Source organism: Liolophura sinensis, chromosome 1 (genome assembly GCF_032854445.1).
Source record: "Liolophura sinensis isolate JHLJ2023 chromosome 1, CUHK_Ljap_v2, whole genome shotgun sequence".
Taxonomy (NCBI): Eukaryota; Metazoa; Mollusca; class Polyplacophora; order Chitonida; family Chitonidae; genus Liolophura; species Liolophura sinensis.
Window position 1 is genome coordinate 35,692,168 of NC_088295.1, and position 14,750 is coordinate 35,706,917.

Sequence of the window (14,750 nt, forward strand, 5' to 3'; positions counted from 1 at the left end):
ATGCTTCACCAAGGTTACCATCATAACTCTTCTATGTAAATGTACATTACCACTACCTGTATGCAAGTATACAAGTTTTCAAGGTACACGCAGTTTGAATGTCATTTCCCATGATGACACAATGTCATATCCCATGACTACACAATGCCATATCCCATGAGGACAGAATGTCATATCCCATGATGACAGAATGCCATATGGGTATAACCATATATGGTTATAAAGAGCATTCATGAAAATTATGTACTTCCAAACAATGTCTTTCAGACATTTAGAATCAAGTGCAGTGCATAATCAACACCTATAACCTTGTTCTCCCACGACCCCAATATCCTTATCTATACTAATACACCTGGAACTTCCTATGTACATGTAAGACGTACATCACCGGGCATATTTGGATCATGTGCCAAATTCTACCAACCTTAAAAGTTTGGGTCTAAAGCGTTCACTGAGACTGGCGGATTCAGAGCGCGGGAGCGGGGATTCCTGACGGGGTTGACCGTCGGTCACAGTGGGAAGAGAGGATGATTTAGCCAGGTGATGGTTCCTCAACTGCACCCTGGTTCTCAGTGACATGGGCAGAAACTTGTCCAGGCTGGACTGGAGAGAGCTAGCGCGTCTCTGTAGTCTGTCAAACATGTGGTCCATTGTGGAGAGGGAGTAGGTAGATAGACTTTATACCTGTTACAGATGTCACTGATCAATACACACAACAATCCATTCACTCTTTGTCACGGTTACAAACAGACACACCCAGGAAGAAGTGTGCTTGTATAAGTCTGAGTCATACGGTCCGAGATATATTGACAAAGTTTTTAAATGCTAATGTCATAGTCAAAGTCTCTTCAGTTAACTGCATGTAATGTAAATATGCTTTCTGCTCACTGTCTGCAGGTACATACCAAGCACATCCATACATGTCACTATGTCTCAGTATTATGATTTTACATGAAGCCTACCCCCTTCCCTCTCCCTCCAGGCTAGGTAACACCTGGCAAAGGGGCAACACAGAACAACTGTGCCATAGAGCAATTAGGGCAGATGTTCTTCTATGATTACTACCTCCTCCAGAGGTTTCTGATTTAATTTGATATCATGATAGACCCACTGGTTTATCTGTGTGGGTTAAGTGGTACAAGTACAACCATCAGTACATATGCACATGTAAATACTTGTTTACTGAATAAACAATACATAGTCAATGGCCATTAATTTGTTATGGCTAGGACTCTTAAAAAAGGCAAGGACTGAGGTAAGATTATCCACACTATATGTTGTAATGTTGTAATACATGTAGGATAGAACACTGACTGGCGGACAACTTTTTTTGTTTGTTTTCTTACCACCATACTCACTTTTGTGATGGCAGCCATTTTATTATGGGTGGAGAAAACCTGTGTGATAGAAATGAGCCACCGACCCTTGGTAAGTGTTCCTTGTTTGGCAAATTCTTTTTATGGGTCCTGTTATATTGGTTGAAGGCAAGTGATAACCAGCAAAATTCATGTAAGACCACATGAGAGAGCACCATTAACTGCTTACTGCCATCAATAACCACGAAAGCAGGGGAATCTAATTCAAATTTCATGTCCAAGAACAATATTCACTATTAAACCCATGCCAGGGGCATCAGTAGGAAAGGTGGTTTGCGTGCCAGCCGGTAGCAATGACCCAGGAACCTTTCACCAATGCAGTCTCTGCGAGCTTCAGTCCAGCTCATGCCGGCTTCCTCTCCTCTTGTACGCGGGAAGGCCAGTCAGCAACCTACGGAAGGTTGTGGGTTTAAATCTGGCTCTGCCCAGTTTCCTCCCACAATGATTCTGACCACCATCGTATAAGTGAAATATTCTTGAATGTGACATAAAACACAAATCAAATAAAAAAATATTACACCCATGCCTGATTTAACCTAGCATTGGAAAGGCAAGCACTCAAGACATAACCTGATGCCTGATTTCTATTAAAATTATGAGAGTTTCCACTACCTTATTGCTGGAATAATGTATGCTTAACGTTGTACTCAACAATTTTTCAGTCATATGACAACGGCCAGAATAATGTGACGGGACCAAAATATGACAGCACTTAAATATAAATCACCACAAAAACCTCAGTTATACGATCCCCATCCAAACACTGGTAATAACCCACAGAATTGTTGAAGCTGGAAAAAGTCGGCTCTTTTAATTCCCAGAGACAATCAACTCTACTCAACTCGATTTAATTCAACTCGCAGTTTCTTGGAAATTCCCCTCTTTTCCATTACAACAAGTCACAAACTAGTTCAAATACATTAAGCTAATGGAAAGTTGCCACAATGGCTGCATCTACCCTATCCCTGGAAGAATGGAAACGGCTCACACCTATCCATGGCATCCATTATCTTTATGTGGTTTGCGATGAAATGGCAATTCATCCGCAATTTATTGACAATGGAGACAAGGTGACCCTGGGTAAGCTAGAGCTTCATTTACCTAGTCGTACTTGATACCAAGCAAACCTGATAATGGTTGGTGCTGAATAGTGAGAGAGCCGAACACTCAACGGGAATGGATTTGTACATTCTCTCACTCTCAATGTGTGTGGCGCCTTGGTGATACGAGGTAGTTGATGATGATCGTGTGTGGTTTGCACACACTCAAACGTTTGTTGAAGAACACAAGTTTTTCTGCCACCAATACGGCGTGCATACATGTATATGTACATCGCATGTGGAAACTTATATATTTAACTGTATAACTTATGTAGCTTGTACAAAGTTGGTGGTTAACCTCAGGCACTCTGCTTTACTCCACCCATTAAAATGACAGTAATGATATTTAAAGTGAACATAAAGTTTGCCACTATATATACCTAGAAAAAACGACAAAGGACACAGTTATCATAGCAAAATATGTAAAAAATTCTACAAATTTTTGAAAGCTGAGAAGATGAACTTCAGCACTGGTGTTTCACTCTGAGTAGCCATATTGTAGAAGCCTTATGATCTTGGCCAATGGCAAGCGCTGAAAGCATCACGTGATAATTGACTGTCACATCAAAAAACCTATTAGTTCTTGATTGTCAGTGTGGTTTCTTATAGTGGAAACAATGTAGAGATTGATGCAATACACTGGATTTTCTAGTTAGTTTAAGTGTTAAACTGATGCATTTTGAACCACATATTAGCAGGGAGCTGAGAACGCCTGCCCTTGTTACAATGTGTACATGTTGGACAGGAGATTGTAGTAACTTGTCAGTGTGAGCTGGCAAGAAAACCGCCTCAAGGGAGTCATTGCTTGAAGAAAAATATTGTAACTTTGCATTACTTTTCCTTAGCAAAGTTAGATTTATTGCGAAAAATATCTTCCCAAAATCTGAACCAAAGGGCCTGTTATCAATCAGAAGATCCTGCTATGTTCGGTAAATTCCCTGTAGTTGGTACAGCCAGCTAGGCCAAATGCTTACATCCATGCGGGGCGAGGATGAGCAGGAGCGCTGAAACGTGACACTTGTGTCCAGGAACATGGCCCTGACCAAGCGCCAAACTAAAAGAAACATGGAACAGAGCTGACGCTCTTTCGATAGGTATCAGGCATTTTTGTTTGTATTTTCTCTGCCTCATTTTTTGATACTGATGGTACAGACGAGCTCATAGGTTTTGTGACTCACTCTGGATGGCTATAACATGGCAAAATGGCGTCGCCAAGTGAGTGGCTAAGTTCTTTTTTTGTTGATAAGCGGAGTAGAATTTTTAAGATATTTTTAGACCATTTCTGGAAAAGACCATTCACATTTAATCGCTGACTTTAAGTTCACTTTAAGTGAAAAATTCTTAAGTATCAAAATTCTCAGATAAATTTAAGTGGTTACACAAAACTACATGTAAGCTGAAAAGTCCTTAAATTGCTCCATAATGGTGAGCATAATAAAGAAGCCAGACCTTTAGCTTCTGTAGCCTTCAGTATGTTGTATGTCTTTGAAAAGTGTATCAGTATTAAACCGTGAATCAACTTTACTCTTACATGTCTTAGTTTTGTATTTATAGGACAAGGCTGGTATTAGGTTTTAAGCCCACTTAATGTTTACTGTACATCTTCCACATCTTTTATGTGGAATTTATGCATATAAAAAAAGGAAAATGATGCTAAATATGATTTGTTTGTGTCATTAAAGACCCAAACTTCATAAAGTACGCAAATCATTTCTCTACACCCCATATCTCTCAGGCTGTTTCAACACATTGGTTGCAGAGCCGGTTGAAAAGGTTGAATAGGCTACTGCACTTTTAAAGGAGAAAAAAACTTGAAAACAATGACACTATAGGCTGAAAAGAGCACCTTTTTTTCTATCTGGTGGTGCTTGCTGCATAATTTTGCAATTTTCCTCGCCATACACGTGAAGTCTGAAAACCGCAAAGCTGGCATAAATCGTTGAGTTCACCACGTCCTTGATCTTTAACACCCTGTAATTTATGCTGGGGGTGTGTTGCCTCTCACCCAATGAGAGTCGTTAAAACTGCTGGCTTGTTCATGTAAACTCGGAACCTGCGCCCAACATTCTGGTTTCCGGATCGTCAAGCGGAGAACGAACTGTACTGTTTGCTACCTTCTGGGAAGAAGAGTTCTACCGTAAATGTACGAACTGCACTTCGGCGGTTTCTTCCTAACATAGAAAACTTCATGACTAGTTCTTAGGCAAAATGGTGTTGCCCACTGCAGATTCTGGCGCTGACTTTATTTACAATTTATCAACTTGAGGTACATATTAAAATTTTTTTTTATGCCATGCACCTGCGAGGAAATGCATACTCTTTTCAATGGTGTTTGTTTGATATTTAAATTTTCTCTTCCTTTAAACAACAGGCTTCTCAGCATGAACAGTCCAGCATTGAACCTGGCTTTTCAGCAAATGAGAAAGATGCTGTGATCAACGTACATGTAGTATTATACCAACTTAAGACCAACCCAAATACACGTAGATGATTTCCAACAATACAGAATAATAATGCAAATTAATCAAAGTACCCAACAAAAAAGGAACATGTTAACAAGGAGGAACATGTCAAACAAAATGACACAAATCCAGACTGTTTTACATCAAAAACAAAGTGAACAAATAAGTATAAAATAGCATATACATATCTGTGTCCAAATAGCACAGGAATATCCCATTTCCAAGCACCGTCAGACAAAACTGATGCAGATATTAAAACTATGGCACCTTCTTAATCCTTTGATTAAAAAGCTCATGGATGATTTGAAGGCAGAGAGAAAACTGCTTTCAATCAGGGAGCTAGGTATCCATATGGAGTGAGAATGTGGAACTGAGATGATTCCTCATGACTTATCTGCCACAGATCAGCTATTTGACAGCTGCACTCCACCATGGCATGAATGCTGCACACGTAGTTTTAGTGTTCATGTGTCAATAAACACATGTTGCTGATGACAGCGGAAATTATAACGCATGATGTTACTCAAGTGCCCTAGAGTAAAAATTACCACAGGAAGCCACTTTACCTATTCTGATGTCATACCCACACAATGCCTTATACATTTTAGATCCAAAATTGACATAACCAGTTTTATCCTTGTACTATGGGGTAACAACTCTATCAGCAGATTTCATCTTGCCTTTGGGATTAAAATTCAATTTAAATATATATTCCACACAGAGTTTAATGTATCTGAGCGACTGAGACTGCATGAATATAGATGTTGAACACTGTAGGCAAAATGAACTATGGTACCACTGATGCTGATATAGATCCGAGCTTGAGACTGTAGCAGCTGGAGATTGAACAACCTACCCCTTATATCTGAATACTACGACGGTTAACCAGTCTGTTATACAATCTACATGGGTAAACATTGAAAAATGGTAAGCCTATAATTGAGGATCAATTCACAACTGGGATCACATCCACAGATGGCAGCATATTTAAACATACCAGTTGTCACTTGTACTGTAGGCAGGAATAGCCGGTAGTGGCTGTACACAGGTAGTACAATGTATTTACATACTGTAATGAGGTAATAGCAGCTATGACGGAAATGACTAAAAGACCTTGAAAAACAACAGATCAAGGTCTATAAAAAAGAATAGGGCTCTGTACATGACTAGAGGCACATGTGGTTCAAGAACCTTGAGCAGATTGCAAAATATAACATATATGACCCCAATGACCTTCAAAAATAAAATTTTTCTAAACAGAATTTTAAAAAAAGTTCTCCCAGACAGAACTTAAAAGAAACAAAACATGTTCACCTGAACTCTTCACAGCTTTAAAAATGGAAAACTGTATTTGAATTAGTGCAGTATCAAAAGGGATTTCGCTTTGTAGAAGTCTATACAAGACATATTCAACTAGACAAGTTTATCTTCACCTAAAAATGGGTTTGGCACACTCTTTGTCAATGGTTTGGAATTCACTCCATTTCAAAATAAAACATGCTTCCCCTGTGCAGTAGTCCAAAATCCAAGAATTACTAAACTGGAAAATGAGATACAGGTATTGATATGAGTCCATGGGCAGAGCATTTGGAGAGTCTGTCACATATATGTTACTGTTTGCTGGTACGTTTAAAATTCTTCAGGCTGAAGTCTGAAGCACACATATTTATTTCCTTGCAGTCATATACACTAGTGACAAGCTCTAAACATGAACATGTAAACCATGAACCACTAGAGCATGCTGGTTTAGTTCAAAACTCTTTTATGTTGAACTCTCAAAAAGGACAAACATTTGTCTTTCTTTCGTCAATTATACTGGTGATGAGCTCTACTGGTGAGGAGTACTCACATGCTGAGGTAGCCTTGGTGCTCCCCGGAGCATAATGGCATGAGAGCAATTGGGTGTTAAACCTTTATTACGACACATTAAGAAAGGCAGAATGGTGTGCCCTTGGCAGAACGTATGGCTGAAAGACTCTGATTGTCTAGGGACTGGAAGAGGTCTTGACAGGGGCATTTTGGTCATGTTACACCATCATTGACATCATCAGTCAAGCCAGCACAGTTCTGCAAAGTGCATACCAATGTGATTTGATAATCCCCACTGGCAACAGGTCAAGATCGATGGTTTGATTCCCTTCCCTCAGGGATTCCAGTCTGAAAGGGCTGTTAGACAGTGGCAATAGTTTAACAGGAATTTGATCCATCCTTAATCCCGCAAACAGAGGGTGGGCCTGGTCTGTATGCAGACAGGTTCCAAAGTGACCTCTACAATGACCACTCGGTAGGACTCTCATGGATATGTTTCTGGCCGAAGTTAACCTCATTGTAGCCATAGTGACTAAGGCCACATGCACTGAAGTCTACATTATTTCCAGGCCAAGCACTTCAGCCTTCTGACTAGATGGAAAGCACACGGGGAAATCACACTGACCTTAGGCACTCTTTAATAACAAACTCTACATGACTTTGGTACATCACCAACTTTATATGGGGCAACAGCACTTCAGTGTTAGTGACTGGGGTCAACTCCCTCTCCATCACAGTGACTTCATGTTGGCATGGAAATCTAAATACCTTGGGACATCACAATGACTGGGGTAACAGCACTTCACTCTAAATGACTAGGGGTCAACTCCCCTAAAATCCATCCCAGTGACTTTTGGTATTCACACTGAAATCTAAATGAGAGGTGGACATCACCAGAACTGGAGCAATGCAATTTCAGTGTTTATAGTGACAGGTGGAATTACTCTGCCATCAGGGCAACTGTTCTGGTGTTGTAGTGATTTGTAAAGGGTAACTGTACTGTCATCTTAGTAACAGGTGGGAAACTCTACTGTCACCACAGTAACAGGTGGGAAACTGTACTGTCATCTGGACGGGGCTTGGGAACAGTACAATCATTTTAGTAACCGAATGAAACTGCACTGTCATCTTAGTAACAGTTTAAAAGAGTACTGTGCTGTCTTTTAAGTAACAGTGGGACACAGCAAAGTCATCTTAGCAACAGAGGGAAACTGCACTGTCATTTTTTGCAGCAGTGCTATTGTTGTCATATTGTCATCCCCCCCCCCCACCACACACACCTCTGGTAAACAATAGGTGCCAGCTGTAGTTGTAAATGTAATCTGTAGACAAGAATGTCTGGATTTGAAAATACCCATTAAAGTAATCTCTATAATTCAAAATAATTTACACTTAACAAATGGGATAACACTTTATCGTGGAGGTTTGAAGACATGGCACACATCAACAAGCAATCAAGCAATCACATATCTACAAAGTAAAATTAATGACAGCTTGGTTGCCAGAAATAGCCAGACACATCATTACAGTTAAGCAGTGCCGTATAATCAAACTTCACGCCAAATTTGGCTAATTAGGTTTGACGAACCATTCCAGCTGATGCTGTGCGGACAAGGTGAGTCTAGGTGACAGGGGAGGGGACAGTCCACCAGACAGCATTGACACACTACACATCTGTGTACATGAACAATCTATGAGCACTTACAAATTACGTATTACACAGCTGGGAAGCACAATGACTCATGAGCCTCTCATCAATGTGGTCATTGCCATTTCAAGTCCGGTTCATCCTGCCTTCCTCTTCAATCATATGCAGAATGCTAACATAACACAGGGTATTTATGAGATAATCTCTCAGTTTTAACTTTATAAGCACGCATGATGATGGGTAGTCACTGCTAACAGAGTTTCAAATAAATTCCCGCAGGAACTAAAGCTTACATCTAACTGTACGGCACAAATACACAATATATATAAGCGTATAAGCTTCATGCCCAACAATATTAATTAATACCACAGATCAAACATTAAGGTAGAACAATTATCATCCCTATAAGAGATTAATTAATTTGGTCTACTTCCCAACTTTAACTGAGCTCTCATCAAAGAGATAGTCTCGGCCCAAGTTCATGCAACAAGATTTGAATGTTTGCAGGTCAATCCTTTCTTAGGTTTCCTCAGAGTGATTGATCTACAACTATCACCTGTTTAATGTTATTTCACTCTATCACTAGTATTTCTAGGTCACTGGCCACATCAAGAACCTTTCACTCCAGAGAAATGAGCCGATCACAGGTCATTAATTAGAGGCTTATCAGGGCTTTATGCTTACCATGATGAGCACCACAGAGGTTAATTAGCCAAATCCAGGTTAAGACATGAAATAAATGTCATTATTACCTTCACGGAACCATGAGAATTGCCAAAGCTGCATTAAATGATCAAAATCCCTCTCCATAATCTAGATTACTGAAACCATTTTTTATGTACCAAAATCATCCTTGTCCATTTGAAGCCAGTCACCATAAAATGCCAATGGGAAATAAAATCAAGGTTTGATAAACCCTTGTCATTACAACATTGGCTTAGTGGTCTATCCTGGATTGATGCAGACGATGCACTATAAAACAGAATCAAAGCATTCATGACAATTCCTAATGACCTGACATTATTCTAAAGCTACTGTGTACAGCAATGTCACCAGTCAGAAGCTCACTGCTCTCATTTAACTATAATCAGTGGTAACAGGAAAGTATTACGGGACTTTCTCATACGTAGGAATGTCTTGATGAAAGGCTTGAACCTCCCAATAAGGCAGCTGTATAGAGTTTTGTTTACGCCTGTAATCTTATTACCTTATGTACATGTACACTCAAACCTCACCATAACGCCCTTGTTTTTAATGCAACCCTCACTTATCGCCAACCTAAGGACATTGTATAAAAAATCCCTAATGTTATTTACCATAAGTTACCGCCACCTTTGCTTAACACTATCCTCCAGGATCTTTTCTGGACAAAATGTATTAAAAGCATTAGTTTTGCCCTTGCTGTTCCACCAGCGATGGCCACCAGTGATCCTATAAAGCTGGCTTGTATAAAGTATAAGGGTGAACTACGGCACTTGTCACCAACAAACTTTTTGTCACCTATCCTAGTAAGTTTGTTCCAGGGGGACATGTATCCTCCATTAAGTGTTTGAAATGTAAATAACAGACTGCCTAAGCTACATAAATTTAAGTGCAATCAATCAAGTCTGCCATGTGCGATCACCTGTGAAACAACAACAACAAAATGTACATTGAGTGAGTAATTAGTGCTTGGGGTTTAACATTGTACTTAACAATTTTTCCGTTATATGACGACGAAGGAGTCTTTAGAGTGCACGACATGTACTTCCTTGTTGCAGAACAGATTTCCAACGCTGTTTCATCTAATGCTGCTTCACTGAGATGACTTACTGAAGGCAAGTAAGCTGCCCCGCCCGAGCCATTATACTGATACGGGTCAACCAGTCATTGCACTATCCCCTTAATGCTGAACACCACGCAAGGAAGCTCCAACTTCCTCTTTTAAAGTCTAGGTGTGACTCGACCCAGGATTGATCCTGTATCTACCGCCAAAATGTACGAACTTTTGCTTTTATGTGTTTGTTTGCATGCTGTGATTTGGGACAACAAAATGAAAACACAACTCATGGTGCAATCAAAGACATTTTCCAGACAAGCCAAATAACTTGTCAAAAGAAATCATCCACAGGCTGGACCCACAGGGGGCCGGATTATTTTCTGGTTTACCCGCTCTGACTTTGTGGATTTCACACCTTGGGAGCTACTCCCTCTAGGTGTTCCGTAGCATCCAGCCCGACAGTACAAAGACAGAAAACTCTTTTAAATTACTTTGCACAACTTGAAATGGGTAGGCATTTCGCATACAAGCATTTTTCCCTAAAATTTATCTTATCAGTTTAAAGTCTCGCCACTTACATGAATGCGACACTCACACGTGCCAATACGATAGGTCATGGGTCACCGCACTTGATTGATACCGTGCAGAACTAGTTTACATCAGCCATTGCTCTTTTTCTTTGTTTTTTTTTTTCCCTCAGGCAGTGTATTCTTTTCAAGCTTATTGAACAGATTTGCTCTTGCAAAAATGTTTTTCCATGTGTGATGAAAGAACTCTTTAAAATCAGAGATAATAAAGCTTCTGACTGCTACTGAGATGATTGTTGCCAGGTGAAAGCTCAAATGAAATGATCCATTCAATTGATTAAAGTGACTTTATTCCAAGGTAAAATAAAATATGTTCAGCTACAACTGTATCCCCTTGGCATCAGTCTTTCGACAGCTTTACATTATAAGATTTTCAGGGTGAAGATGGTCTACATCTCTGTAATTTGAACTTGAATTTATAATGCGATGTTCAGCCTATGTTTTTGCACTTCAGCACTTGAAACAAAACACTAAAGTCATGGCTGTATTCTGTGTCCAGATTGTCATATTTGATATTTCTTATGTAATGAAAAATCATAAAGAGGGGTTTAGAACAATTAAAACATGGCATGAATACATTATGGATGCCTGTCTTAAGATTTATTATATGTGATATACCTTGTCATTGTAGGCTTACCGCCAAACTTGCTATACTGCCAACGTCGACTGGATAACGTGGGCGAAAAATAAGGTACCACTGTATTTTATATTTGACTTGAATGGAGTTACACGCCTTACTCAAGAACATTTCTCTTATGAGACAGCGGCCAGCATTATGGCATCAGGAAACTGGACAGAAACCTCGGGAAAACTCACAACCATCCACCAGTTGCAGTAAGATCTTTCCACATACTATCCAAGAGGAAGCCATCAAAAGCCGAACTTGAACTGAGATTGCATTTGTGAGCGCTGCCTGGGTCATTGTGCTGCGCTAGCATTCTAATCTTTGTGCCACACAGGACCCTTTGTGTTTGTAAGTCCATCACAATAATGTCTCTGTTAACTTCTACATGTATATATGCCCTTGTGACCACCCAATCAAAGTTATGATAAATAGGTGAAATTGTTCCACATCCATTACCAAAAAATAAGCATTGTAAACCACCTACCCACTTCCCGAGCCTCCACTCCGAGTCTCCTCCTTCCCAGCATCCCTGCTGTCCAGTGGAACTGTGAAGACAAGCAGAGCAAACCAATGTATAGAACATAAATATCATGATGCAAGAATTAGAGATCATGGGAAAAGCATCATCTAATGTCTAGAAATGGACAATCTCAGTTAATACATGTTGTAGGCATGATTTGCTGAAACTGAAATAATACCAACTGGAGTGAAGGGCTGACATCTGGCTTGGTAGCTGAGTTGGTAGAGTAGTGGTTTTCAACACATCCCACATCAAAAGCCTACTTTTACACAAGAAAGTATACACAAGTCTGGATCAAAGCAAACGAAACCAAAATTATGCGTCTGGTTGTCTTCCACGGGCAGTGCTCCAACCCACCCGGCTCACTATTCAATATAGGCTGTCTGGAATAGGTATTCTTAATGAAACACAACTGACACTTGAAAGCCTCCCTGGGCTTTGTGGTTGTCTGTGCACAAAGAGCCTGTGAGATTAAGGCAAGAATTAAACTAAACAGAGACAGTATAAAATAGAGGAACACTAATGTGAATCAGTCATTATCAAGCTGCATTTTCATGGAGTGCAAATGTGCATGCCTGATACATCTTTTTTTCTACAAGGTGTTAACTTGTGATATTACTAGTTTTTGGACTGAGGATTTTTTTTTAGATGTGGATGCTGTACAACTTATCTGTAATGACTGTTAAAATTTCTTCACAGGGTTGAAGTGTTATTTTATGTATCAAGTCATACAAGTCGTAATCTGGTCTGGCCGCACAGCCTACTGGGCCTGGCCTTATGAGTGGTGCCTTATGAGGATGGGGTTTGAAGCTTGTGACACACAAACAGATGGAGCAAACCCATCTTGTCACCAGGTTGACAAGAGCTTGAATATTGATCAGTGATTGGACAGCTGGTTAGTAAGCCCCACAGAGGATGCTGGACTCACTGGTAAGTCCTGCTGGAGCCTCTGACTTTGTTTCGCACCCAAATGATTGAAGGTGCACCAAGTGATGCGGATAATATGGCTAGCCTCATCATCACTGGGCTATTGTCCAGCAAATCACCACAGCTCCTTTGTCTGCTCAAACTCCTTTAATCGATCTAGACCACTTAAATGTTTATGTAACCAGACTTCAAGGGACCCCACAAGAAGTGAAAAGCTTCAGCCCAGAGGCAATCCAATTTTCAGTATGTTAGCAAGTAAATGATGTTTCTAAATGTGAGAAACTTAAGCAAGCTCAAGACTTCCATAACATACATGTATCCATCTTACTTGATGACTGAATGCAAACCCATACTTTGATTCACACATACATGTGGATATTATGCTGAAGTGTGTGACAACCCGATGACAGCTTAAAAGGATCTTCCAACAGTAGCAGTCTGAGGTTTTATCGACACTCACATATCAGTTCAGCACTCAACTACAATACTTACCAAAGCTGTCATTTGTCAGTACTGGATTCCTACCATCAATTATTACCAAAGCATAAGGTTTCATCTGGCTCAGTACAAATGGAGAAACAAACACTGGGAGTGACAATAAAAATCTCAACTACGTGTTAAAACTGTCAACTATAGTTTTAGATTCCTTACACCGACCATTCCCCACAAAATCTGGAACCAAGGAAATATTTCACTTTGGTGTGTGCAAAATGAAAAACAACCTAAATGACAAGACAAAAATACATAATGGCAGACAACAAAGCTGTTGCGCAATCCCGAGATTCCTACAACATATGTCTGCATGTTCTGTTATCTTGATGTGTCCACAAAACTATGGCAAGAAATCAGAAAGTTATACACACACACACACATGTGACAGTATGGAATTACAAAAAAATAGCCAGAACAGTGCATTTAAATTTGAACAACCATGCAATTTAGAGGTTTCACTAAAGTTCCGAACACCCTTGTGGGCCGTAATATCGTCTTGGCCAAGATCATCTGCAGATAAAAACAAACAACAGAAAAGTGTAATTACTGCACAGGGTCCTCGCTCCTTCCTCCACTTCATACTCTGCATGCTCCCATGTTCACTTTTAGAAAGATTGATCAAGAATATTTTTTTTTTCAATTTATTGCATTTGACATACATGTACATGTAGCAAATTCCCCGTCACAAACCCATTTTTTGATGGCATACAGAGAGTCAGAACACAGCTAAAAGCTCAAGAGGTGAACTACCTCAATTAACAAACATGGGACATTTGTACTGGCTTATACATAGCTTCTAAGGTCAATAAATAATCAGAACAAGTGTTTTCTCATACATCAAACATGGAGGAGACATTGCTGAACACCGGCCACTACATAACACCATTACAGGGCAGTCTTTAGTGCTGAGCAAACACTCGCTAGTGACGGACTGAGAGATACACGGGCTCTAATTCTGGCATTTTGTATTGATCAATTCTGCCAGACAACACCTCTACTTTTATTAGGTCTGCGACACCACCTGGACCAACCTTTCCTCTTCTGCTTCTTGGTAACAAAAAAAGAAAAAAAAAAGGCTTGCAGTAAATCTTCAACATTTTCAGCCTCTTAAGCACTTTTTTTCAATGGAATTTATGCATGCAGTTATTGTGAAAATGATGCTGAAAATGATATGTTTGTGCCACTAAAGATGCAAGCTTCACAAAACTGTGAAAATTACTTCTCTCTACCCTACAGTTCTCTCAGAATGTTTCAAAATATTGGTTGCAGTGGTGGTTGAAAAGCTTGAAGAATTTTTGAAGAAATGTACTATACCTTATGTTCAAATTGTGAATGGCACAACTGGCCCCTAATTCCTGCATTTCCTAAAATTACATATAAGCCAGAAACAAATTCAGTGCTTATTTATTACAACAAAAGTAAAGGATATGAGGTAACCATGTCCT

At 39.8% G+C, this 14,750-nt stretch overlaps 1 protein-coding gene across 2 annotated transcripts in view; it reads right to left on the reverse strand.

Annotated features, from left to right (window-relative positions):
- LOC135475253 (caspase-3-like) overlaps positions 1–14,750 on the reverse strand; it is a 41,308-nt gene that overhangs the window by 13,310 nt on the left and 13,248 nt on the right. Inside the window, exon 2 of one of the 2 annotated variants that reach the window (XM_064755090.1) lies at positions 11,851–11,911. In XM_064755090.1, the coding sequence (XP_064611160.1) occupies positions 11,851–11,911 (61 nt within the window). Of the gene's footprint in view, positions 1–424; positions 1,269–11,850; positions 11,912–14,750 lie in introns of those variants that run through there. The other variant, XM_064755081.1, reaches the window with a different exon arrangement.